The 27,755-nt window shown below is 46.5% G+C and overlaps 1 protein-coding gene and 2 long non-coding RNA genes across 4 annotated transcripts in view; 2 read left to right on the top strand and 1 right to left on the bottom strand.

Moving 5' to 3' along the window:
- LOC125945867 (multiple epidermal growth factor-like domains protein 6) overlaps positions 1 to 4,572 on the top strand; it is a 101,733-nt gene extending 97,161 nt beyond the window's left edge. For both annotated transcript variants that reach the window (XM_049668218.1, XM_049668219.1), the window contains 2 exons: positions 995 to 1,144; positions 4,429 to 4,572. In XM_049668218.1, the coding sequence (XP_049524175.1) occupies positions 995 to 1,144; positions 4,429 to 4,486 (208 nt within the window). In that variant the 3' untranslated portion in view covers positions 4,487 to 4,572. The remainder of the gene's footprint in view (positions 1 to 994; positions 1,145 to 4,428) is intronic.
- Positions 4,573 to 12,520: 7,948 nt separating this feature from the next.
- Positions 12,521 to 18,832, top strand: LOC125945870 (uncharacterized). The gene is made up of 3 exons (XR_007467174.1): positions 12,521 to 12,684; positions 18,478 to 18,626; positions 18,702 to 18,832. It is a non-coding gene; the product is annotated as an uncharacterized LOC125945870 (long non-coding RNA).
- Positions 18,833 to 20,715: 1,883 nt separating this feature from the next.
- Positions 20,716 to 24,417, bottom strand: LOC125945869 (uncharacterized). Its single transcript, XR_007467173.1, has 2 exons — positions 24,204 to 24,417; positions 20,716 to 20,916 (listed from the first exon to the last, which is right to left on the bottom strand). It is a non-coding gene; the product is annotated as an uncharacterized LOC125945869 (long non-coding RNA).
- Between the last annotated feature and the right edge of the window lie 3,338 nt (positions 24,418 to 27,755).

The raw sequence follows: 27,755 nt of genomic DNA, 5'->3' as shown, positions 1-27,755 counted from the left end.
TTCATTATCATTGAGCTACGCCAGGCTTCCCTAAACAAATTGAAGGAACTGCTCCGCTTCGAAGTCGAGGCACTTTCTTTACATCAAGTGGAACATCGCCTTTGTCTTTGCTGAAGTAACTATCAAAAATAAGCTGCTTCTCGAAGTGTCGCGCACATATTTTGTCAATTGCTTTAAGCCCTCGCTTACTTCAGTAATTTTTTGATGCCACTGGTGCAGTAGTTGAAGATCAGATAGCGCCGCGAAGAGCGAAAACGTCTCGCGTCCTTTGCCATACCCAGATTTACAGCCGGGAACAAAACACTGTCCTGTTGCTCAGTCTCTTCACGCACAAGTATCAAGATACCTTGTTCCGTCAGGCATGAATAAACATACTGCAGACATGGTAAACAAAGCGAGGAAGACGAAAATTTCGCACCTTCGCTTCCGCGCAGACGTTTAGGAGTGAGAGACAAGTACTTCTGTTGTTTCTTTTTGTACGGCATCATTTATCGTCTGTTTCCTCTAAACACATGTAAAAATGTTTCGCATACGTGCATAAATGCGCTACCGCTTGTTTTTTGCGTTTTTATTATTTGTGCGCTTATATTTTTTGTGCTTGATTGCTGTCACATTGAGGCGGACGAGGGCCCACGTTTCTAGCAGACGACAAGCTCTACGTGTGCCGCCCTGCCGGTTCCGCGCTGCCGTTGCCACCGGCCTCCGCCACTCAGCGCATGCGCACATGGAAGCAAGCTGTTCAGTGTTTTCCACGTGCCTCGACAGATGGCACTACGCGATGACTAATTTAGCGTTACACGGTTTGTCCCGAGCGAATGCGTTGCGCGGCGGCGGAGTCGGCGCTCCTGTTTATCTTACTCCGTGGTAGGGACAAACTCAGAGAGAGACAAACATGAAATAAGTTAGGTCGAGTACCCAAAGAATGATAATTTTCTTATTGCTGAAATACCCTGCTCTCGGTTTCATCGTCAATTTCCGCATTTTCTTCTCACAGCCCTTGCGCTGAATGCACCTGTCCTCGAGGCCAGAGGAAGTGCAATATGCTCGGCAACAAGTGCGACTGCATCAACGGGAAATACTACATGCCTGGTTCCAACGAATGCGTCACAAATGACGAGCACTGTATTATCGCCAGCCCTTTCGGGTAAGACATATAATTCTTGTGACGGGCGTGGGTGGCACAGCTAGACATTCGTCTTTTGTTTTACCCGGCGATTCCGCAAGATTTCGTAATGTTTCATATTGGCAGAAAAGGAAGCTAACGCGAATAATTTATCTTACATTAAGAGATGAGAAGGCCAAAAAGATGTAGATAAGATAGTGTATTGTCTTCAGCGGACAAATACAATAGGAAAAGCCTTCAGGCATTGCTGGCAAAATGTAAAAGTGCTCAATGCATGTCGCTCCTGTCAGGTGGCACCCTCACAGCAATGGAAGGGATAGCACTGGCAAAGTAAACATGTCAGCTGTAGAGATTAGTAATAGGCGGTTGGAGGTTTGGTGGCAGAAAAGTAGGGACACCACAAACAACGGAGACGTACAGAAACTGAGTTCCCAGTAATGGTTCAAAAAGGTTGATGCCTGGAATTCTTTGTATTTGTGCGTTTCTCAAAAAATAAAGGTAGGACATTAGGCAAAATAATAACCAGAGCTTGGTGGCGCAACCCACCACCCCGTTTCAAAGGGGACGCTCATAGCAGTCCATCCATCCATCCATCCATCCATCCAAGACAATCAGATTCATCATGGCAATGAGAAAAGAAGTTGAAAGCAATGCAACCTTCTATGCGTTTTTTTTTTTTTATTTTGTAGTGGGTCCCTGAGATCGAATTAAGCACACAGCCGTTCATCCCGAGAAAACACACGATACATTTTTTGCACACAGAACCGAGGAATAGTGATAAACACCTAATAAAATATTAGCCTAAGACAATTACCACAATACTTATCCTAAAGCGATTAAACAAAGTGTCGGCACAGCACATCGCGAGCGGGAACATGCGGCACAGTCAGAGCTAAACTACCTCAACGATTACTGACGGTAGGAGAGGGGATGACCTAAGCGGCAAAGTTCTCACCAAGGCAACGATAGAGTTCGGCTACGGGTCACGGATCGCTGGCTTGACGTAGAACCTTCAGGACGACGCGGCAGTACACCGGGACCTCCTGGCCATGATCCTACACGTAAGCTTGAGCCTGTAGCCTGACCGCTCACGTTCGGCCAACGCGTGCAGGCATCCACAGGTCTAAGCGTAGAATTACTTTTCCTGGCGGAATGGCAAAGCACAGGAACAGGTTGACAGTTTGCCCGGTCGGATGAAGCCATGGTGGCTCGGGTCCGGAACGCTACGTCTGGTCTTGAGCTCCCGGTCCGGTAGCCGACCATCTTCCTGCGTCGCTTCCTGCATCTCCGCTGCGTTCTACAACGCGCTTCCCTCTGTTGTCTTCGTGGCTTCGTCTTTCTCCGCTATTGGTCATCCTAGAAGCACCGTGTTCACCGATTGGTTCTCTTGAGCTTCGTAGCTTCCCGAGATTGGCTCGTATTTATTTTCTTCTTTTCTTGCGCCGCGCGACCTCTTGCACGGCGCTCTTCGTCGTGATCGTCTTTACCAAACGCACAGCACACACATCCGAGCTCTCTTGGCCATCACTTTATGTTTCTTCTTCACTGCACTTCGCCTCGCGCACTTCACTCATGACAACCCTGGAGTCGAAGTAAATGGAACACAAGGTCTTCCTGTGCGACTTGAGGGTTACAAGTGTGATAAAGAGATGACTCTAGCCCTCATATTGGAGTGCAGTTCAACAGCGGCCGAAACATGACGCCGTCCTGGACAGAGCGCGGAAAATGTGTCAGTCAGCCGCCGACATTGGTTGCTTAGGTACTTCTCCTGACCATCTTGACTCACACTTATACCTGCCGGTAAAGAATCAACTCGGACAAACTGTTGCGTGAAAGAAGGAAGCAAACTCGAAGTTAGTGTAGTCAAGAAAGCTGAGACCTCTGAGACCTCTGGGGTGGTTGAGCTAACTCGATAACGGGATCTGGAAAAGATTGTCTAAACCGATATCCCCCCACGCGTAATTGAAAAAAAGACACATAATCCCACATTGGCTGCAGATCTTTCAACGTGAGAGGAATTCTTCGGGAAAAAAAAACAGCGCAAAAGCAAAAAAAGACACGAACACGAAAGAGCGACACGCACACAGCGCTGACTTGCAACAGTTTATGTCCGCATGTCAACTGTTTATGTCCGATGGTCATGTCCGCATTCTATGCAAAGAAGTTCTGATGCTCAGGTTGACCGCTTCTTATCTGCCAGAAAAGCTTTTTAAGCAAATGAAGCAGTGCAAAAATAATCGAACATCACAGTCCGCCAGTGGAAAATAAAAAACTTGTAATACTTCACCATATACCTGATGTGTCCCAGAAGCTAAAGAGGGTTGGTTAATGGATGCACTGGTGTTGCGGTGGTTTTTTCCGCTCCGAAAAAACTATCGAAGCTTTGCAAGTTTGCTTCACAAACAAGGCGTGGTCGTTGTTCTGTGAAACACAGGAAGGGTTTAGTGTCCTGCACCACTGCCGTGGTGTATGTGATTCCTCTCTCTTGTGGAAAAAAGTACGTTGGACAGACCGGCAGGTGCCTAAATGATCGTCTCAAGGAGCATCTTAACAATGTGTGCAACACGGCACAAGGTCATCTGGGTATTCATTGCCGTGATCACGGGTGTAAGCACTACTTTGACAAAACCGAAGTTCTGGCTAGACATACTTCACAGCTGACACGTGAAATTATTGAGGAATATTTCATCAGCAAGTTTGATAGCTCGTGCGTTGGTTCTCCTTCGATTGTACATTCATCTTGGGAACTAGCAATGTTTGAGTGGCAAACAGCCAGTGTGCATTGTCAGCATGTGGCTATCATTATCAGCATTGGGAATGATGCTCGACGTTTTTGCTGATTATTCACATTTTGCGCATGATAGTACCCTATATATTTATTCCTTCATGTCTTCATGAACAAACTGTTGCAAGTCAGCGCTTTGTGCGTGTCGCTCTTTTGTGTACCTGTCTCATTATAAAATTTTTGCGCGTTTTATGAACCCACAAATTAGTGAAACTGCATTCCTGTTACCGGTGACTACACAGGAGGTCTACCCGCTGTGATTGCTTAGTGGCTATGGTTTAAAAGCGCCTACTTTCCCGCTGCGACTCCTTGATAGTTTCTTTTGATGATCCGGTTTTTCTTTTTGTTGTTGTTGTTGTTATCGGTGTATTACATAATTTTTGTTCTCCGAAAACATTAGCTCCACCCACAAATGCCTCTTTTGAACATTTCTCTGGGAGGCTGAATTCTGGGCCTACACTATAAAGCACAGTTTCCTTAACCATTGTATAATTTTGTGACACTCTTTGTTTCCTTGCAGAAGAGCAGAGGTGGATAGCAATGAAACAGCCGTGGTTATCATAGAAAATGACCACTGATAACCATGGTGGAGCTTGCAACAAGCACAGCGCCAAACAAGTCACCAAAGCGGGACGACCTAAAACCTGATTACCCGCAAATAAACATGCGATATCATTCGCGGTGCCCTGTTCTTTTTTGACAGCACTTATACGAACACTCGAGACGCGCTCACGCCATTTGCCCCTCTGCCATTGCCGTCGTGCTCTCACATCCGCGCGTAGGCCGCGCATGCGGCCTACGCGCGGATAGTGAGGCTCCAGATGCACGGTGGACGCACCGAACATTTCGTTGCGGAAATGGTCAAGTGAACGCGCAACCACGCTCCACTGATTGGGTCGGTAGCGCAGCCACAGCAGCGTTCTTTCTACCGCTGTACTCGTAAAGGAGGTTTTACTCCCGAGCCGCCCATCGCCACAAGACGCACCGCACTGGTGCGGTCGTGCAAAAAATTGCACCTATCGGAAAAATGGTGCACAAATTTCGGTTTACGCTGTCTACGCAGTGTAAACCAAAATTTGTGCACAAGTGCTCGATATGTGCATTTTTTTGCACGACCGCCCACGTGCGGTGCAGCTTGCGGCAATGGGCGGCTCGAGCGAAACAGACCCTAAGGGGCCACGTACATACAAGCGGGTGTTCCTTTAAAGCAGCAGCGCGCGTACCGCATCAAGGTGAATACGCTCCTCTTAGCGTACCAGCTAAATATATCTGATAATTTACTTGGACGCTTAATGCGTTAGCATAAGACATTCTTTATGAACGCGAAAGCCTTATATTGACATGCGTGCTCTAGGCAGACGACAACGACGATGGGGGCATTAACGAACTCCGTCTAGTGGGTCAGTGGGATTCTTAGAAGAAGAAGTTTCTCTGTTCTGTTTTGTTGGAACCGTCGTCCTGTGCTCTTCTTGAAGAACGTCTCCCTGTCTTCTGTTCGCGTTGTACCGCGACACTGGTGGAGGTGCTGGGTATTGACAGCGCCTGATGCCCCGGACTCCTTCTGGGAGTCGTTCATCTAGCCTGGACGCATTGTCACCAGTTACGACACCCGTGCATCGCTTCAGTCGTCGACTGCTAGGCCTTGCCCCGGAGTTATCCCCTCTTCAACTACCTCCTGGGAGCTCCCCATATCTGGCAATGGCCGAAACCAGCCCACCGCAAGCACCCCAAAGCAGCCGGTCTCCCAGCCCGCAACAGGTAACCGTTCTTCATCCGCTGGTTCCCGATCGCTATCGCGGTGCAGCCTTCGAAGACATTGAAGACTGGCTTGACAAGTATGACCGCGTCGCACAGATTAACCAGTGGACAGAGCAGCAGAAGCTCTCTTACGTCTATTTTGCCCTTGACGACAGTGGCCATACTTGGTACGAGAACCGCGAAGCTGGCCTAACGACATGGAATGACTTTCGGCAGAAAATCACTGATGCTTTTGCAAGTGCCGACCGACGCGACCGCGCCCAGCAGTTGATGGAGCTACGGGTGCAACAACCCAACGAGTCGGTCACAATGTTTGCCGAAGACATGGCCCGTCTCTTTCGTAGAGCCGACCCGAACATGACCGAGGATAGAAAGCTGCGCTATCTCATGCGAGGTGTAAAAGAGCAGTTGTTCGCGGGGCTTGTACGAAATCCTCCAGTCACCGTCGCTGATTTTATCAAAGAGGCTGCGGCTATTGAGCGGACTCTTCATCAACGGGGCAGGCAGTACGATCGACTGTCCAACAGCACCGCAATCAATGCCGCCGCATTGACTCCACCGTATCAGAGCTCCTTGCGGGAAATGATCAGAGAGCTCGTCAGAGAAGAACTTCACAGAATTATGACACCGACAGTGGATAGACCCGTCGCGTCAATCGCCGAAGTGGTACAATGTGGGAGAATATGTCCCATGAAGCGAAAATCTCGGCATCCGTCCGGCTTCTGGCGTTAACATCCGATGATACCAAATCCCACGTGACCGAGTGTTGACGCCACGTTCCCGGCGCAGGACCTGCTGCGACTCGCACTGCGAAATCCCACTGGGAAGTAAAGTGAATTAAGGTGAATAAAAGTACATTAAGATGAATAAAAATGGATTAAGGTCGATTAAAGTGTACTAAGGTTGGTACAAATGAGAGCAAGGTGGATTAAGGTGGAGTAAAGTGGATTTTAAAGTTTGTTAAGGTGGATTAAGGTTCGTACAAATTATAGCAACGTAGATTAGATGGATTAAGGTATAGTTTTAATGTAAGGTCATAGCTTAGAGAAACCATAGTGCTTTCGCATTCAAATCACCTAAGGATTCTTAAGTGAATGTCAGTTTTTCCGGACTTCGTTTGTCCAGCTACCCATTGCGTCGCACCTGTAGTGTTTACAGAACTTGCATAATTTAGACATTTGATCTATTTCCAGCGCTTAAACGGAAAACGGAGATACTGAAATAACAAAATACAACACAACATTGGGGACTTTGGTGCTATACTGAATTTACTGCCTAGGCAATGCAACCACAGCTCACGCGACAATAGACAGAAGAGCTTGAAACGTGGCCCATGAGTGGAGCCACTCGGCACAGGTGTGCGGCGCATAAGTTGCGGCAAATTGCACCCTCTCATTGGCAACGTGACAGATGAAGAGCTAACACCATTTATCATACTTTTTTGTTGTTATAGGCTCCAAGAATCAATCAGTATTTTTCCTCATTTTACTTTCCCGGAGCCCGTGTGCTGTGAAATGAAGGCGCACACTGTCTTCGCTTACACCAGTCTGCTAAGTGACCAGATCCCGCTAATGCCCATACGTGCGCAGGTGGTCCCTTCAGCTGTCGTTTAAACAGCCCCGAGGCTGACTGATGTAGCACTTGCCCCATTGTAAGGGGATGCTATAGACAACCACTGTGTTACATGCAACAAAAGGAATGACATGCTTTAGCGCACAGGCATGTCCTTCGTGCCTTTTTGCTTTTGGTCCTTCACAACTCGGCATATACGAGCCAACTTCCTCCGGTGCCGAAAACAGTACGGGAACACCACACTTGGCGGCCATCCTTTAAGGTGATGCGACAGGTAGTGCACGTAAGGCACAACTGGCCGTTTATGTGTCTTAGTCGATGCGCGTTTTAACAGCGGAGCTGTTGTAGGTCGAGACTGCGCCGTCCGTCCGCCAGTGTCACGCACGTCTCGTGACCAGTAGAGGAGGAGAGGCGCGATGGGGAAGGAGGTGACCAAAAAAGTTGTCGCAGTTTCACCTGAAAGGTGAAGCATCAATTGCGATAGCAAATTTGTAGAGAGATATACGGAGTAATGATATTAGCTTTATCAGCTGTATAAACTTGGACATGCAGCAGCACCGGCAACGCGCCGAACTGTTGTCGACGCCGTCGGCATTTTGCCCGCGTTCGCTCAAAATGCGTGCGGCGTTGGTGACTGTTGCCGGAGCCTCTGATATAAATAGGCACTTGGTGCCGCAGCTAAACGTCGCCTCCCTTCCCTCCCCCTTCCCCCCCTCCCCCACGGCCTCTCGCGCATCGGAAGAAGGCGCGTTTGCTCTACATATATGGTGATTGTAAAGGAGGAAAGAGACGCCTACTTCTGCAGCCCTTAAGGAAGCACGGCGCAGAACGCGCGTTTGTTCTCCGCCGTGCGTTCACTCCCCGTGAAAGAGCGCGTCCCTCGCGCCCTTTCACTCGCACATACAGCGTTCGGCGGCGCGCGGCCACGATTTCATCTCCATTGACGTCATACGGAACCTCACGGCGACGGCGACGGCGACGGCGACGGCGACGCCGACGGCTGAAATCTGCTTTTGAGTGTCCATATAATTGCTATCGCAATAATAAGAGGTCGCGCTGGGCGCCCCCATGCCCATCGCTACTAAGTGGTTCGTTGGGAAAGGGGAAAGGTTGGCGCTATCTTCTGCAACCCTTGAGGGAGCACGGCTCAGCGCCCAGGATAGGCGATATTTATAAGAGAAAATGTTTTTGTGCGGCGCGCCCTTTCGGATTACGCCCAACGCACAGAGCTGCTGCCGACGCCCTCCGCGTTTCCCCGCAACGCGCACGATGTCCATAACTGCAGCTGGTGCCTCTAAGGCGCCGTTAGGTTTCGATCAGAGAACTGGACACTCCTCGAGTAGCGTCTTCTCGCCTCACAACGTTTCAATATAAGTTCGTGTTGTAGATATGTGTTTACTTGCCTTTATGCAATTGCATCACGTGCAACAGATGCACATGTAACACTCGAAACACTCTGTGTAATTTCTAACAGATCTTCGCTGTTCGACCATCTTCATGAAGCGGAAGGGAGGTATATTTTTTTTTCTTTCGGTTCGCTGGAATTCACCTCTTCGAGGACGCTCTCACAGAGCCAATGATTTGTTGCAGAAAGCTCGCCTTTCGCAGACGTTATATTTGCTCCTGCAAGAAGAATTACAAGTGTGATGAAGAAGACGTGCAATATGTTCTGCAGATGATGCACACCACCAGCAGTAGCAGCATCGTGATCGCTCCGCAAAAGACGACGCCAAAGTTACCGCTAAAAGCGCTGCCCGACGTAACTGTTTAGCCGCCCGTTCTGTGCCAGTCTACCCGAAGGACCTACATCTACGCCTGCATCAATAAACCTCATTTCACAAGAATTATTGTTGGGTTAGTTGGTCTTGACTTGCCGATGAGGAAAATTAGCGCAACACAAAGACAACGCACAGAGAAAGAGAAAAGGACAAGCAGATCTTGTGTTTGCCTTCTCTTCCTGTGTGCGCTGTGCTTTAGAGCGCAGCTATTAGGCGGCCGATCCTGCATTTAGCGTCGGCGTCTGCGTCTCTAGACGTAACCGAGCGAACAAGTGCAGCAAAGGATGAATCAGCGAGCGCGGAGCGCAGTGGGGGATGAAAGACGGCGATAGCGATAAGAACGCGAGGAGGAAAGCTGAAGAGGTAAGTATGGCGAAAAGGTGAGGAGGAAAGCGGAGTGCTGCAAGAGACTACGAGATGACGCCATAGATAGTATCAGAGCGCATCTCTTAAGCCCCAACCAGACGTACGCGTTGGAAAGCGCCCGCACGCGCTGCATCGCGCCTGCGCGCGTACGCCGTCAGGCACGGTGACTGCAGCGCGTGTGGGCGCGTTGCGGCGTGGACACCTACCACTGCTAGGTTTTTTGCGCCCGCGCCGGAAGATCCCACCGCGTCGCCTGCGCGACGCTCCTCACGTGACCACAGAACGCCTATGACGTGACCACGGCGAACCAGCGTGACTTCCGGAACGACTCTTCGCGCGGCGTGCAGGCAAGTCCGGGCAAGCTGCGTGTTTTGTGTTGGTCGTTCCGCGCGTTTGGTAGGTGAACGTGGCAGCCGCGACAAAACGCGCAGAGACGCGCGGGAACTCGTGCATCGTTTGGGTGCGCGCCCTCTTCATCTATCGGACGCGATGTGACGTCGAGTGAGCGCGGCGCGTGCGGACGCTTTCCAACGCGTACGTCTGGTTGGGGCTTTAGGCGCCCGTTCCTGGGTTGAGCGTCGCCGTCCCTCAGAGTAACCGCGCCAACACGCTCGTGCCACTGCTCGCGCATTCTTCGTCGTCTTCTTCCCCAGCTGGCTTTAATGCCACTCATCGTGCCAGCGTTCCCATACCGTCCCTCCATCGGCGAAGGCGCTGACGGCACTGGCCCACTGGCACTCGGTGCGGTGATTTCGGTCTCAAATTCTTTGCCTCAATATATCGCGAAATGAAAACATGTATACAGCTGCGCTCAAATTTCGCTTAGGGAGTATTCTAATCGTCGCAGAGTTTTTTTATACGCGCTAATTTTCATCTTCAGCAATGCTCTTGGAAACTAGTTGCCAGTTGGTATTCACGCGATTTACTGAGGACTGAGCACAGGCAGTTGGCAGCTTACCACGCTTTATCAGCCGTGAATGTGCCGAATTTTAATTTGAAATCCAATTTTTCGAGCGTCGCTTGTATATCCAGCATATGTGTTCGCCGATCAACTACCTACCGGCGTTTCTTCTGCAGGCATCTCATGTAAATTCAAGACAGTGCGCAGCCATTTTAACACCTCAAGGAAAGGGATTTTCAATTTTCATTTGTCTTAGTTAAAGGTGGTCAAGTATGGCATAGCTGCGAACTGCCTGCGTTCAACCCCCAGTAAGTTGGGTAAACACCGGCTGGCAATGAGCTTGCGAGAGCAAGTACAACGTCTCAGCAAAGCGGGCTCTCGCAACAGATTATTGCCTCCGTGTTAGAGAGCAACCGAAACAGGTCAAGTCCACAGAACTGAAAGAAAAAGGCGTCTGGACTGAGGGCAACTAAACTAAGAGTTGTGCCTTCAGCACACAAGCTGGCACGCTTGAAATGGACGATCAAGTGTTGTGTTTTCAGGGGCGTAGATGCTGGCTTGTACGTGCCGAGTCGTGAATGACAAAGAGCACAAACGTTTCTGCCGTGTGCCTGCTCCCCTAAGTTGACGTGTTACGTGAAGCCATCGCAGAAAACAGTATGTCCCACATCCGCCCACTAGGAATCTAAGTGGTGCTGGCTAACATTCGCAGGGCTGGATCTAGTAAACATAAATACCCAGGATAGTGGCTGGATTGATAGCCATCCCCATAGCACAACTGGGAGCGCAATGCACGCGTAATGCGGATGTTGTGAGTTCGGCTCCGAGTGGCGGCAAGTTATCTGTTCGTCCACTTTCATTTACATTTTCTTCACTATTTTCTACATTTCAATGTGAACTACAGGTATTGTCCCCTGTAGCTCGCGTAATCCGATCGTTAATGAAAATCGAGCACCTCAGTTTTCCTTCTTCTCTTGTATATATATACGCTCTTCTAATATCTCCCATCTCCTCAGGTCCTCTATCCCGTGACCGGCTTCCTACATTTCATACACATACACTTTTTTTTCTAATTTGACACACTTGCGTACGCCGCGCGGCACTCAGGCGATTGCACTAAAAGCACGGTCCCTAACGCCTCTCAAGACGGCGTGGCAAACAAACGTTACTCTTGGGGCGCGAACGATTATGTGGCCTATATTGCCGCTGTAGGTCACAGTCCACTGCTGCATAATTTGTCTCATAATGTTATTTTCAGACGTATAATGAGCGACTTTGAAAAGACAACCTCGACCATGAACAATCGCCCAACCTGCTTTAAAGCCAGTCGGCTATCTTCCTAAGAAAAAACATTTATTCAATAAATCAAGGCACATGGGTCTCTGCATTACCAAGTGCTTGAAGTGGCACTAACATTACAAAATTTGGCTCCGAATGCCGCTCCCCTGACGTACGCCGAAGTCGCTGCGCGGCCTGGACTGCAGACCTACAGTCCACTGATTGCACAATTGGAATAGAAAAGTTTGGAATAGTTTTACGTTATAGTGCCCTCGGCGGCCAGCGTTTGCGTGCGGCTCCTCCATTTTAACTTGAACCTTCTGTGTTCAACTTAGGTATTTTGCATTTATTTTCATCCAGGGTAAATTTGAACTAACACTCTTCATTAACTACAATTCGTAACAGGGATAGAAAATATTCACCTACAGCAGTGGCCACTCAACGTTAGTTTTTTGCGTTTTATTTGCTTGAAATAACCTAAACAAAAAGGGTTGCATATACAAAACAATTTACATTATTAAGCGCTTTCTCTATTTCTTTTTTTATATGGGCGACTAGAGATCACTAATACACAGGCACAATAAAGACAGGCTGTTTAACAACTTATTCTCTTCTCCCAACTAGAAGAGAGTTTGTCTTACATAAAAAAATGTATACGCACATTCTCATCTACAATTGTAAGCAACTGGCTATCACAATGGCCGCGCCGTTGCTGCTTGGGCAAAAATAAGATATATTACCATGTGCAGGCCTAAAAGAAATTCTTCGAGTCATAACTTGGTTAGAAACCTTCTAAACTGTTTTTTTCTTCTTTCTATTACTCAGAAGACGTTGTTTGATCTGCGCGAGGGCGCAAGAGCTTCTCGTGCTCACAACGAGCAAATAAAACTCATACTTTCTCTTTCCTCTTCCCTCTTCGCGCTTACAGACATATTTGCGCCAGTTGTCCTATTTCATCAGAAAATATTTTGTAGCAATTATGCGCTTCACCTACCATCTGCAACGCGTCGCTTAGGACGTCCCTGCCATTCACCTCTTTTTGTGGAAGAAATGGATGCTCCCAAACGTTATATATTTCTTCTTGTGTTTGTCGTCCATATGAGAGTCATCCTCAGTTGGCATGGTATGTAGGTTACTTCATTATACGTCCCATGAGTAGCCTGAAATCTTTCTTAATATCGAGCGTTACAATAAAAATGCTGTTATGTTAGAGATGCAACTTTTTTTTCTTTCGTAGAAAAAACTTATTAAACCGTTTTTTTTTTATTTGACATTGAGAGATCTCGCTTGATATGTTGGTTTATAATTGTTTTCTATATATCAATTCTTTTTAATGCAGGTGTGAGACACATATGCTTTATCTCATTTTAATTCTTTTTTTTTCTGGGATTTTACGTGACAAAACCAGTTCTGATTATTAGACACGCCGTAGTGGAGGGCTCCGGATTAATTTTGACCACCTGGGTTTCTTTAGTGGGCCCTACAACGCAAGCACACGGGCGTTTTTCCATTTCGCGTCCATCGAAATGCGGCAGCCGCGGCCGGGATTTGATCCCGCGATCTCGCGCTCAGCAGCGTGACGCCTTAGCTGACTGAGCCACCGCTGCGGGTATCATTTTAATTCACATGAGCCTCTCTTCCACAGAGACTCTTTATGCCATCTCTTCCATTGTACTTTTTGGAACTGTGTTTTCGACAAACTAAACGGCTGGCAATTTCCCGGAGCTAATTGCTGGCAACGAGCCATGTGTACAACCCTTTCTCAACTCTATCAAATTGCTTAGTAGTTTGGGCGTTACGCTGCTAAGCACGAGGTCGTGGGATCGAATCCCAGCTGCGGCGGCCGCATTTTCATAGAAGGAAAATGCAAAAACGCCTGTGCTGGGTGCACGGTACGAGTTGGCCAAAATTAATTCGAAATTCCTCACTGCTGCTCGCCTCATAATCAGATCTTGGTTTTGGCACGTAACACCCTAGAAATTACTAAATTATGTGGCCTCTTAATAATAAAGGTAAACACACGTAGTAAATCTGTGGTATACGAGAGGCGGTTGCACAGGCTTGGTGATTCGAGTGAGTTCTGCCACGTTCAATGTTAAAAATCTTGTAGAATGCAGTACAGAGCTCAGAGTCCTTCAACCATAAGAAAAACAAGAAAGCCAACTTTCTGACCAAAAAGTGACACCATAGAACATAAAATATTAGAATAAAAAGGTTACGGCTGAACCAATCTTACGACGACTACTGACAGTAATACGATTGAAATTCGAGCAATCTGAGGACACACCGCATTGCTGAAATCACGTTTATTTATGATCTGTATTGGTCTATGTGAGAGTTACGCTCTCAGCGGCGTACGTTCTTATGTCCAGTCTTGTTCACTCTTGCACCGCACCCGCCAACCTTCACTCCCCTGCGCCCCTCGAGCGCACGAATAAGATTACTGCAGTAAGTGGGGTTGGTCCATTTGTTACTCAGTGCAGCCTGTTCTTTGCCAACCAGCGGACGATGTCGTCCACTGTCAAAAACAGGAACACTGCGCAGCTGTCACTGAAGTGCAAGGAGTTTATCGTACACATTCTGAAGCACAGCGGTTCCAGTCTGTGATGACACGTTAGCATGAAACAACCGAACACGGCAAATATATTCCCAGGTCGTCCTTCGTCCGTGGCGTGGTACGTGGCGTACAGCGTTGCATGCGCGCTCGTTTCACGCTTTTTAACTTTTTCCAGTCCCACCTGGCCCCAACAACAGCTGGGAGAGCACGGTCTAGATGACACTGCGGAATAAAACACGGAGGCTAACGCAATACTTGCTCGCACAACGCCTTTGCCATGGTACGAAACCAACCGAGCAACACGCGCGAACACACAGAACCATAACAAAGCCGCCACTGTGGCCCAAGAACATGGCCGCTGCAGCGAAAAAATACCACGTGACTTCCTCCACACTTTTTAGGGGCGAAGCTCCTTAGGGTGTGGGTCTGTCCCTCCTCTGTAGTATGTAGTAGAAGTCGTGGTCGTCGTAGTAGTAGTAGTCGTCGTCCTAGTAGTAGGTAGCCACGTCTGCTTTAAAAAAAAAAACACCGCATATCCACGGGGTGAATGATGATGAGTGGGCGAAGCTCCGGAGGGAATCATCGGTAAACCGTGAATCTCCCGTGTAATTCGCCCAGTCTCACCGCACTAAATCGAACGATTGACTTCCACCAATGACACGCGCCATATGTGACGTCATTCCTATTTTATAACAGCGCCCTTCACTATAATTGCACCATCTCCCGCTTAAGGGGACGCTAGCACAAACGCGTTAGAAACGTGCAGTACTCTCTAGTAAGGGGGAGAGGCCACTGCGTCTTACGCAGCCGTTTACACATGCCGGAACGTGCACCACGTTTGCCGACGCCATCAGCGTTTATGAATACGGGGGCAAGGCGGAGAGGCCACAGCGTCTTACACCAGCTTCTTACACGGGCCGTAACGCGCTAGCACAAACGCGTTAGAAACGCGCAGTCTTTCGTTAATGTTGGGTATTTATTGCCATCGTGGTGCGTGTGTCCATGTGCGCTTCGTGGCGTAGTGGTTAGCGCCGCACGTTCGGAAGCGAGGGGTCCCTGGTTCGATTCCGCTACGGACACAACTTTGGCGGTTCACCGTCGGATTCCCGCAGTGCGAGTCGCAGCAGGGCCAGCGCCGGGATCGTGACGTCATCACTTGGTCACGTGCATTTTCTTGCCATCGGATGTTAACACCGGACGTTTGCCGGATTTTCCCTTTCATGGGGTATATAAGGCTTTGGCCTGAAAACCTTTTCTTTCTTGAAGTTGCGTCGTACCGCCGATAGGTGACAGCGGCCGTCACTGGACCGATGGGCGCGCGGCGTTGTTACATTATGTGGTCTATCACGCCTTGCAAGCAAAGCCAGAAGTGCCTATACTCCGTTTCAGACATCAGGGGCGCTATAACCTAAAGCTATTCCAAACTTTTCTTTTCCAATTCTGCAATCAGCCCACCACGATTGGTCAAAACATTTTCGGGCCACTCCCAACTTCGCCTGTCTGTCACGGACGTCACGAAAACCGCCATAGCTCCCCATCTGACATAACGTGTACACACTGATTGTACATGATTAAACCGCACAAAAGAAAAATAATCATTCCTGATTCGACGCCTTTTCACCATTGGCCCTCTGCTACTAGTCCAATGTTTTCGGGCTGCGCCCACTTCCCCTATCTGTCACGCGACCTCACAAAACCACGAAAATTCACCACGTCAAAGTGACGTGTACGCGAAAAAATGCATTAATATGCCGAACAAAACTGAATTTTTTTTCTGAATAGCCAAAGACTGCCCCGTTCCGAAAGGAATAGAATATGGCTGCCCGCCGATCGCTCAGGCCCTCGTTACTCGCACCAGCCGGTGAGCATGTATTTATTTGCGCATGATAAACTTTTTGCGTGGCAGTAAAACGTTATCGAGCCCTTTCGGCACGTATACGACATCGCTCTGCCAACTCTTCCTTGCTGAGGATCCGTTTTAGCGGCATTCTTATCCTTCCGTTGCACGCCGCCGTGATTTTCGACCAGCCACCGCAAGATAAGTAAGGCGAAGCGGACCAATCGGAAAAGCCAACACCACCCTCTTCACGCGGTTGTCTATTTTCACTGTGCTAGCTCGGCCCTCTCCATCTGCACTAGAGCGTGCTCCTCGCCTCTTGTCAGCCAATTAGATAACAAACACCTCTCAGTGCAGGCAATGTTATTCGTTTTGAAAGCGAACAAAGGTGAGCTCCCATAAACGAGGAGAGTGTTTGATTGGGTTGTTCAGACAACGCTGCGGCTCACCGCCCGATGCTTGCGTCGGTGGTTACGTAAATTTGACGTCAGGAGGTTGGAATAAAAACAGTTTGAAATAGCTTTACGTTAGAGCACCCAAGATGCAACGCTGTGGAAACTGCACAAGAAGTTGGGTCGCGAAAATGCATCACTCCGCGCGTCCCGCCCATGCTTCGCTGGGTGCCAGCGGCATGCACGTGAGGATCGCCGCGATGGGCTGCACATAAAAAGCCCGAAAAGAACAACGAAAAAACTCAAAGTTATATATAACAACGCATTACCAGCCGTATACAACAGTGTGTGTGTATGTAAGGATTAAAACGTGTTCCACTCAAAGTAGTGCGTTTTCTGTGCCAAGTCCGCCCCATCGTCAAAGACTAGTGTATGAACCACAGCGTCCATAGCCGCGGCACACTACACGGCAGCGTCAGGATCCTGTGAGATGTCTCCCGCTCCTGCTCTCGGTGGCTTATACCCAGATGTCCAACGCGGGTATGAGCCACACGTGATTTCTATCTTACCTTCCGTCTTTCTTTATTTCTCTCTTTGTTTATTTCCTTCCTTCCTTCCTTCCTTCCTTCCTTCTTTACTTTCTTTCTTATCCCTGGCTCATACCCCCATTGAATGTGCCGCACATGATTTTATTATCGTTAATCGGGCGTAACTGACGAGCATGTGACGTTATTGATGTCATTGCCTATGAGTTATGTTAGTCATGCGTTCGGACACCTGTGCTAAGGCACAACTGGCAGGAAACCGCCATACACATGGAATCAAACCACCACGCACATGAAGCCGAAATTGTTGTACACGCCGGTCGGTCTATGGACGCGATCTCCTGGAGCCTAGCCCTTAACAGCTTCATAGTAAAAAACAGTTGCGCACAATTGCGGTCAAGAAACACCGAACTATATACAAGGGCCAACGCAGCCACGGCACAAAATCTTTGTAGCCTCCACTGGGTTGCACCTGATGTCTGAAACGGAGTATAAAGAGTATACATTTTTACACCGTGTCCCAGGCGTACGTATCTGGCCTCTAACGCCGAATGCCACGGAAGCGTGCTTCGACAAGTGGCATAGAACCTCCTTTCGAGCGGGCTAGCCATCGCGTTGAGACTCTTGGCACTTTTCCCCCGCAGTTGCACTAGAAGAAATCGATGCATCATAAATAGCACGAGTGCAACACGCTACTATGTGTCACCACTGAAAATTTAAGTAAATAATATATGTATGATGTACTGCAGGTAAATATGCCTATATAATATACAGCCTTTTTATATTTCACTGCCAATAAATTATTTTTTGTATAACATGCTGCCCTTTAATACTAATATTTATACTTGGAAAACCACACTTCAAGTGCACACACACAGAATTCATGATCCAATGGCATCAAGAATAGTTCTCTTTACGCAGATGTCAACTGGAGTTCAGTCTGCCTGTTTTTATGTTGCTTGGTAGTCATGAAGGAGAAATATTAAAGCTATGACCGAGTGCTGAGTTCTATAAGGCCACATCAGTAGAGCGACTGTAGCGATGCTTCTGTGTATATGGACAGGGTGTTTCAAGAGAACGAGAGAGCTAACAAACAAGGTACTGCCTCAATTTTCAACACAGCGTCAACGGTAGGAATAGCGCTGAAGAGAATATTTAGGATACAAGACGGAATAAGTAAGTCCTGTAGCAACGCGATCCGGTAGGCTAAAGAGCCTCCGAGAGGTTACTAACTAAAGCATCATCTGTACATCTTGGAGTTGTCATGCGTTGATAGAAAGGTAAGCGCGGAGTAGGAATCAGTGCTTTCAGGTTTATCGCGCATCATCTTGCATTTGCGCTATCCACAATGAGGTTCGCTGCTGTAGTTTTATTTTTCTTTTGTATGCTGCTTGCATAATTTGGTGTGTCCTTTATGATGTTCTTATTGATCAAAGCGATTTTGCTTTTCGTGCAACGTTTATTACAAGCGAATTCAATAATTGATCCTATTCGAACAATCATTCCTTGTCAGAGTAACATAATAAGTGGCAAAATGAATGAATCAATAAATACCAAGACTCATACAACCCTTATTGCTTTTCAGTCCCTGAAGAATTTTGCATGAAATGTCGTTGTTCTTACCCTTCGCATCAAGCCTGCCTCGTTCCTCGATCTCCGTGCGTCTGTTATCATGGGGTGCTACGTGATATGTCGACTGCCAGCTGCGTTACCAGCAGGCGAAGCTGCAGATGGGTTAGTGCTACCTATATTCTGTAAAACGAAGCAGTAGCGGCCATAGCACGTGCTAATTATCAACATTTCTTTCAGAGATGAAAGCGCGAATAGGACACCGGCTAACAAGGCAAACTGTGTCGCTTCTTTTCGGTGGCGCTGCTTCTAACCGACAACTGACACAGAATCCCTGAAAATAAAATTTCATGTTACTCCCGACAAGTTCAGCGCACCGAGTGTTCTCAGCAGTTGCACGTCCTTAAACAAGCCTCTAACGGTTTGTTACTTTCGGTATTTTGAACTTTTCACAGATTTATGTCATTATAGTGTTAGAATGGAAAGAATTAGTAGTTTCGGATCAAAGCGAAATATCGTAGCAACTTGTTGTTTGAAAGATGACGTTGCCTTCTTAATGAAGTATGGAGATAACTTATAAATCGCCTTATACAATATAAGGTATAAAATTATATCTTATACGAGCAACGACTGAGGGATAGAACTATGGATTATGATAGAGAGATGTACAGTGATGTTCGATAGCCCAGCACGTGACCAAGAATAGGCCAATCGGCGTCGGCTGCTGTGCAAATGTGAATTGCAGGTTAAGCACTCTCAGGGCATCCGGATTACGAGAAGGACATTCAAAGACGAATAAAACATCTCATCCGAGCGGTTCTTCCTGGCTGCTGCCGGAGTTCGTTTGACCCGTATAGCTTGAGTATTATGTATATATTAATTATGTAATATGTGTATTATATTACGGACTTTGTCGCTTTTTGTACGCCACCTTTCTGTCAGTAAAGGGGTGCCTGCGGCTCTGTCAAGCTGTCATTCACGACCGTCTTTTCTGGTGGGCCTCCCGCATCATGTAAAGCAACTGCATGATGCTAATAAAGTTCAAAGTCCAAAGTTCTGTTAAACTCGGGTTTGGCTAGATATAGCAAAAGGAACGACGAATAACTGCGAGCTAAAAGATTTCCGAAGGTCGCTGTTGCACTTCGCGGTGTGCTAGTGCCTCTTGTGCCGTCCGGCAGCTGCAAAATTGCGCGGCTTGGTATTCTTAAAATTGTTGACTCGTCATTCCCACTGATAGCGAAGAGAGAGAGAGAAAAGCAAGGAAAGGCGGGGAGGTTTACCAGACGCATGTCCGGTTTGTTACCCTGCGCAGGGGAGGTGGGGATAGAAGAATTAAAAGACAGAAAAAGGCGAATAGAGCTATAGTTACGAGTACAGTTGAAGCTGCACGCAAAGTCAAAAAATATTCGCAAGGACCTGTCGACTTCAAGAACTCTAGCAACGCCCTCGTTGCTTTCTGCACCAGCGATGCGTACTGATAGATAGAATACTATTATGTCTCTGCATGTAATAGTACCAACAGACACACTAAAGAATAACTTTTAAATGCGACGGGGAGACAGCAGCAAAACCTCAAAGTTGCTTTAACAGTCAGTTCAATTTGAAGCGGCCAGTATCCCCGGCATGCTTCATGTTCATCACGATACTTGAACCCTTATGTGACTGCGTGTTCCTCTACAATATTCGAAATTGTTTGTTGGGCAAAAGAACAAGGAATTCCGGATTTAGCAGAGAAGGAGCATTTACCCCTGCAGTGGTGCATTCATGACGAATGGAACATTTCACAGTGCGCCCAAATAACAACACTGCATTAGCGTTGATGTCACAGCGAAGATATCTGAAGACAATTCAATTTTTCCAGTGGTTTATTTGTGGCTGATTGGCTGCAACAAAACTTCAAGAACGATATCACTGGTCATGGTAGTGTCGCACGGTGAAGTAAGCCCCGCAGCTCCCCGAGGCCCTGGCCTTCACCGGAATTAGGCGTTAAATATTCGCATGTGCTGTCGTTACAATTGCAGTGCACGTTTTGCTACATTCCCCTATGTTTTTGGTACCATTTCGTGTAGTTCTTTGTGATTCTCTGGGCAGAGCCTTCTCGTAGCACATTATCCGTTGTCCTCAACCGCTCGGCCAATTTATTGGTGCTACAAGCCTAGCCCTTGTAGTTTCAAGTTGTCTTCCTGTCAATTCCGCAGTACAAGTTGTAGACGTGGTAACTGGACTCGTCTCCACAACACGGGACATGTGGGTTGAAGGAGTGTAGTTTTGTATTGTGATCAGAAACGACGCTCGCACAGCGCACGCTCCATGCACTTTCCATCTTCGCCGAGTCGGTACATCCCCCTCACGCAGTAACAGCCGGTCGTGGGGTTCACCCGGCACGAGACCACGTCGTGAGAGGAGCACTTGCACTGTGCGCAGACTTCCGTCAGGTGCGCCACTGGCTCGCCAACTGCAAAGTGAGCAGGGAAACTTGAAAGAGCATATGCTTGGGCATGTTGGTAATCCACACTGCAGTAACAACTTTTTTTAGCGCACAAAGATGAACGCAAGATTGAAATATACATGTACCGCTTGGAGAAATGAGCCACACGCTGGAACTTAGTGCTCTGTCTGCGTCGTTCCTTCCAGTCCTGTGTTCTTCTTTGTGCGCACTGTTACTATGAGCAGGAAAATGTTGGATACGTTGCACGTGGAGGTCAGAAAATCACGGCTTTGCGTAATGTCCTGCTTACTGCTGAGTTGGTGCTTTTGCCCATTACAATGTTGTAAACACCATATGGACAAGTACTAAACATTCGTGAGTATCTAACAGCCCCGACGTCGTCGTTTTGCTGCCTGTCGGTATTTAGTCGCTTTAGCGTTAAATGTGCCCTTTAGTGGACACCCACATGTTGTGAGCTGAAATAAAATTGCTAGGTCCTCTCGGTTTGCTTTTATCGTCGTGTTGTACTGCCTGAGAGGTCCTGCACGTCATTCCAAGGTATTTCGCACTGTTGCAGCACAAACGACAATTAGCTGGACCGCAGATGTTTTCTCCTGACGATTTTCCGCAATCGCTGCATGACGAATGGAAATGAGAAGCAGGGCTGGTCTCTGTCATCGTGCACCTGTTTTATCGCGTAATGACTGCAAACTTCTCTAAATAAAAGTACATCTGATCACGTCCACCCAATCTGCAGCGTTTGTACAATGTACAACGTGTAAGTCGCATTCGATGCATTTGCTTTTATTATACCCTAACGGCTTGGTCAATGTAATTTCAACAGTGTCTATATTAGCATACTTTGTGAGTCGTCCAGCTTTGATCTCATTTACTGCTACATAATAAGGCTTTCACTGCGGACACAGCGATGTTTTAAACATCAGGCTTCTCTTTGTAATATGCACACCGTTGTCTTCATCTGCTCTACGGCTCAAACACACAGGGTGTTTCAGCTAACTTGTGCCGAGTCTTACACATTCAGCGTTTGCGCTGCGAGAATGCAACCAGCATAGAATTGTTCACAATACTCTGAAGCAATTAGGACCATTTCGAATATGAGCTTAAATGACTAATTATCAATATTATTATTGCACTCTTTTAACGCATAAAAGTAAGCCCGAAACTTTCATAGTAGATTTGCAGAATCTATTGCGCAATATGCCAATAGTTTATTTCTAGAAATGTAGCTGTCATGGTTTTAATTTTCTCAAGCTCCAAAGAAAGCGCGCAGCATTTCAAACATACTGGCTTCGCTATTGCGCACTTTGCCGGCATCAATTTGCAGGCAGACTAAACACATGAATAGGCTTTAGGGAACTGAGATGTAACGAGCTTGACTGTACAACCAATCAAGCACAAATGATGGATGGATGGATTATGGATGAAAAACTTTATTAGGGTCCTTTAGAGCACAAATTAAGCCACTGCATATGCTCTAAATAGTGCGTGGCAAGTCAGGAAGCTATGTCAGCGTGTTTGCCGTTGACAGATTGCGTAAAGCGCAAGGCGATTTTGGCGGTGGCTGACAATCCACCGGAGACGACTGGTGTGGCCATCGCCTCCAAGTTCTGTGTGTGGCTTAATATTGCGTTTAGTCTGCATGAAGCATGCATTATCTTTTGGTAGCCGGTTTGAGGGCAATATTATCACAGTGGGCAAGGACCTAGTCATGTGGTACATTTTCAGATGTCGTGCACTTTCTTTACAGCCCAGAAAAGTTAAAACCACGGAAATTATCTAAAAGTAAATTAACTGGATATTTCTGAATAAGTTCTACAGCATCTCTATTGAGAATGTTTTGTTTTAAACACTGCTTTAAATGTTACCCAATGAATTGTTATTAGTGACTGAAGCTTATTATCGAGGGAAATTGATCATTAAAAGTGAAGCGTGTGCTACAAAAAAGCAGTGGGGGCCTCGTTGTACCTTCAAAAAGACAAGGCCATAAATGTGCAGTCTTTTATAAACAACAGTTTCGCTCGAGGGGCGAAGCAATGGCAGCGATAGCAAGCACGCGAGGCCAGTGTTGCTACGCAGCGCAAACTGCACCCGTGATGCGTCATAGGTACAGCCTACGTGTCGGTAAGTGTGTTTGTGGCGAAACTGTGTCGTTAGAGCTACGGCACCATCGCCTGCCCATACACATGTTCAAAGGTCAGCCGCCGCCACACGGCGCCACCGAGCGTCGACAGTTGCCGAAGGTTGCCTTCGAAAAAAGCGCCATGAACGCGCCAGGAATGCGGTCGCGCCTAGGCGCCGACTGGGTTAGACCGCAAGACACTTCCAAGCACTACCATATTCACTACCCTTATAGGTGACCCGGCAGCCAGCCATCTTTTCTGCAGAATAGTGATAAACACATCATACCTAAATAACCTTATTGCAACAAATATGCGTCTTCATCAACACAATTGATTTAACTATGCGTACCTTCCTCATTTTTCTGTGCTTACGTTTCTAACAATTCGTTAGGCACAAAACCGCAAAGTATCGTCATCTCATGGATTTCCCTTGTGATGGTTGTCTGACGTACGCACATGGGACAGGTTTTGATGGAGCTCCGCATAAAACACATTCTCGTTTAAATGTCAGGCACCTGGAACCTTACGCCCTGTGGTTTAGCACACAAATTTTCGTCGGTGCAATTTTCCCACCATTCTCACGACAGGTGTCCTTGTTAGCTACCGTGATTAGTATTGTATGCCGTGAATTTTATGAACCGTACATAGGCACAGTTTCATTGCTTACCAATCGACAAGTGCACAACGTTTTAGCAAAACGAATAGGAAGGCAAACGGTTGCGTATCTCTGCTCAGTGTGAGTACGTCGTTGTATGTAGCGGGTTCACTTCTTCCACTGTTTTTAACAATGTGACGCACTCGACGTAATTTCTAAATGGCTGGATAGGAGCTTCTCAAGCCTGCTAGACATGAAATAGTTGATCTTCTCATATCCGATGTTCCTGTAGTGAGTTTCGGCATTGCGTCCATGTTTGTAAACATGGCGAAACTCACTTAAGAATTGAAAATTCTCCATCTATTCTGCATCTGTACGGTTTTTATGGTTCTGAAGATGTATGAAATGCAGTGAATGTAAGTTTTCAATTAACGGAATTAATTTGCGTCTGAAAGGATTCAGGCTTCACAGTGATTGTCGCATTCATAAAAGCCAAACTCATCATGAGACGAACTATTTAAACGCGCAGGTTTATTTTCGCTCCTACAAGTTCAAAGACGAGATGTCAAAGGTCTTACCTGTTTCATTCAAGGGAATCGCGAGCACGTGAATAACGTAATAATGAACAAGAAAAATTGCCACAACAGCATTCATTGTAAACTATATACGATTCGCAAGAGCGATTAGCAGTGCCAGCGGCCTTCAGCCAAACGGTCGCTCAGAATGCGACTGAAACAACGCGCTTTTTAACCAGACGTGTTGTAAGGCGATCCACATCCAAGTCACGCGCTAGCCAGAAAACAGCTGCCTTTCTCTCAGCCAAGCCTGAGTGGTAGAAGGAAGGCCGTTTTCCGCGTGCCCCAGCAATCCGTCACCTGCTACGCAATGCGGTTATATTACTTCTACGAAAGAGTGAAAGAAATGAACGTTTTCTATTTCTTTTCGGTTCCTCTTTCTGTTCTTTTCTAACTACGTGGGTACGTGGGTGGCTTCAACAGCGCATAATGTTACAGCTTGCAGCGCTTTGCGTTGCTTGAGGTCTTAATCAGCGATGACTTCATCAAGACACCGCTTTCCTCCTTGTACGACGTCTGTTTATTCACATATTATTTATTCCATGAAAACAAGCATCTGATCGCAAGCTTAGTTCTCGCCCGAAAAGTGCGCTCTTTCTTCGAATAGTATCTGGCTCAGTACGATCTCCTTTTCTGCATCTTTACGTTAATCTCCTTCGACTACCAATGCTGAACACGGCAGAAAAAATTGTGATTTAGGTTCTGAATAAATTGAGGTTCTAGCTGGTGTGCAAGCATTGTTGGTTTCAAAATTGATAATGTTTAATAAAGAAAACTGGTTAACAGCTGCTTGATATCTATTGTTCATTCAATATGGAAACCCGAAATGCTTGTGACAGGGAAACAAACCAATAACGCCACTTGAGCAAACCTTTGATAATTGCTGATTATACTTGATGGTGGATACTTCAATTGTGAAATAAAAGCCAGCGATTATTCAAGGAACGATCATATAAAATATTCCTGAAGTTATGTTATTTTTTAATTCATTCCTAATTAAAAGTTGTCCCTAAAGCCATTGCCTGTCAGTGACATTGCGCAAGGTAGGCTTTAGGAAAATTATCGATTCAAGCGCTTAAGATTCTGTATAAGTTCATACAGACATGAATTGAAGTTGGTGCTAGTCTCAGGGATTTCATATGAATAACTGCCTCCGTCGATATGATAACAGTCACAGAGATTAAGAAGCAGGACTCCACTGAGGAAACATATCTCAAAGTTGCGTCACACAATCTCGTTTGTAAGGGTACTCATATTCACGATCAACGTTATAACAAGCACGTGACGAAAAGCGGCTGAATGCACATTTTCTGCTGGAGGCTGCCCAACAAAAGCGTACGAGCCGGCTCATTCTATTTGGTAGGGATATTTCCGCTAATACTTAACTACTAGAGCGATTCTCAGAAAGAACATGCCTAGTGCTTATTTTAGCCAGCCGACAGAATTTAGTTTCGATGTAACGAGACTTCACACTGGAAAACCTCGTTTTTAATCGTACCCGATGAAACCAATACGACGAGAATGCATGGAACATATGAGTGTCGCGGTTTGTACAGAGACTTCACGATCGACAAGCCATCTTGGCATAAAAAAATTTGTTTATACCAGCTCATTCTAACATAACACATTTTCATGCAGTATTTATAAAATAGTTTGTTTATTTCAGTATTGATTCATTCATTTCAGGCACTCAGTGACCCGTGAGGAAAAACTGGAAAATTTCTTTGTCACAGCAAATTTCCCATAGAGTTCGTACTTGGAGCATCCCCTAGTGTTGTTTTTATAAGTTACCTAACAGATTAGAATACACTCGGTAAATTCTGCGTGTTGCCTGAGCAAATGTGGCTGAAATTGCTCCAAAATAGCAGGGAAAAAATTCACTTGACTGCGCAGGATGAGGATGAATTTCAACACTGTAATGCCTTCGGACCAGAAAGTATGTGAAAGAAAAACACTGAGGTATATATTGCACTCGACGTAGCAATTTGATATGTATTTTTAAACTGGATTACTTACTATTTAAGCTCACAATGTCAGAGAGCATCAAATATACTGCGATACACCAATCGAGTCCGAATATTTCATATCCAATTTCCTGGCAAGAACGGGACGCTATTGATTTCTTTGGTGTGAGAAGGTCCGGCAAATTTCATCCGGAAGGCGGAAAGAGAACTGCCGAAAAGCGCAAGTGTCACGCCCTCAGACGACGTCAATTATTGACGATGCTGTTTACGCCACACCGTCAGACGAGAATAAAGCAAGGGTCCTTCGCAATCCTGAAACTCGTTCAATTCAAGCTCGTCCGACACTGACGCGTGAACACTCCTGTCACTAATTGGCTAAGGACGTGGCTCCTACACTCTCCAGCAGTTCACTTTCAATTTCCTTGGTGGAACAGACCGGAATTGGTTAAGCTGCAAAAATTAGGAGCGTGAACGTTTTTTTTTTTCTGGAAACGATTATACACTCATTGGATGACGCTCTCCCATTTTGAATTGGGTTGAATTACATATCTGTTTCCGCTAAAAAGTTATTGTTCTCTTTTGCCATAATTGCTTGCCTAAGCCTACCTCAAGTCGTTCTAAAATATAAGCCCCTGTGATAAAAACAACCCCAAGAAAATTGCTTAGTTTTTGCACCTTCCATATACTTAATGTGTCATGCATTTCCTGAAACACCTTCTTACATGGGCAGGGATTCTAATTCTACAATGTCGACTGCTGCGCCTGTTCCGGCGTGCTCCTTTTTTATTTTACTGTCTGTGAAGCCTAGAATAAGGTAAATCAACATACGATCTCAAAACTCATTCTCGTTGGACGTCTGTGTACTGCTCTCTATATCTCTGTGGAAGAAACTCAGTGTACGTGCCTTTAAATTGTCATTGCTTAGGTGATGTATCTGAATGCATTACAATAAATGTGCAGGAACATTAAAACGTTGCAAAAAAACTTTATTGACAGAGCAAGTGTATAGCTAACATGTAAAGTCCGACAGAAGCAAAGGCTTGGTTACAAATTTCACGCAGGGCATCTGATGTTGTCAATACAAAGTATTGCCACATGTAAAACAATCAGCAGTTTCGTGAAGACGAGGCGTTGACAGCGATAACAAGGTTGAGCGTCACGCTCGAGCTTCTCGCACGGCGTTTTTCTGCATAGATACTGCGTTAATCTCAATAACGTTGTACAAACTGCGATACTTGTAAACTTATAGACCATGTAGAAGCAAAATGAGAACAAGTTCATTCGCACGAATTTTCAGTAAGGACATTCGGCATTGCATTGCTGACGTTGCACGACCCCCGCTCTCCTCTTCTTTGGTGGACTGTTCCTTGATAACGCACAAATAGAAAGCAATAGACAGTTTTAAAATATCGTTTGCCGCTTTATGTACATTAAACGTAATCACCTTTGCCGGTCGTAATGGTGCGCGTCCTTTGTATACTTTTAGCTTACCGTACGGGAACGCACACACAAGGAACACGTTATAAAACCATTGTATAAATCAAGGCGCCATCTGGTGCCTCTTGACAAACGTACCCAAGCCAAGAAAATA

The sequence above is a fragment of the Dermacentor silvarum genome, chromosome 5, assembly GCF_013339745.2.
Source record: "Dermacentor silvarum isolate Dsil-2018 chromosome 5, BIME_Dsil_1.4, whole genome shotgun sequence".
NCBI lineage: Eukaryota > Metazoa > Arthropoda > Arachnida > Ixodida > Ixodidae > Dermacentor > Dermacentor silvarum.
Note: the sequence above shows the minus strand (reverse complement) of the source record. Positions and strands in the feature narration are given on the sequence as shown.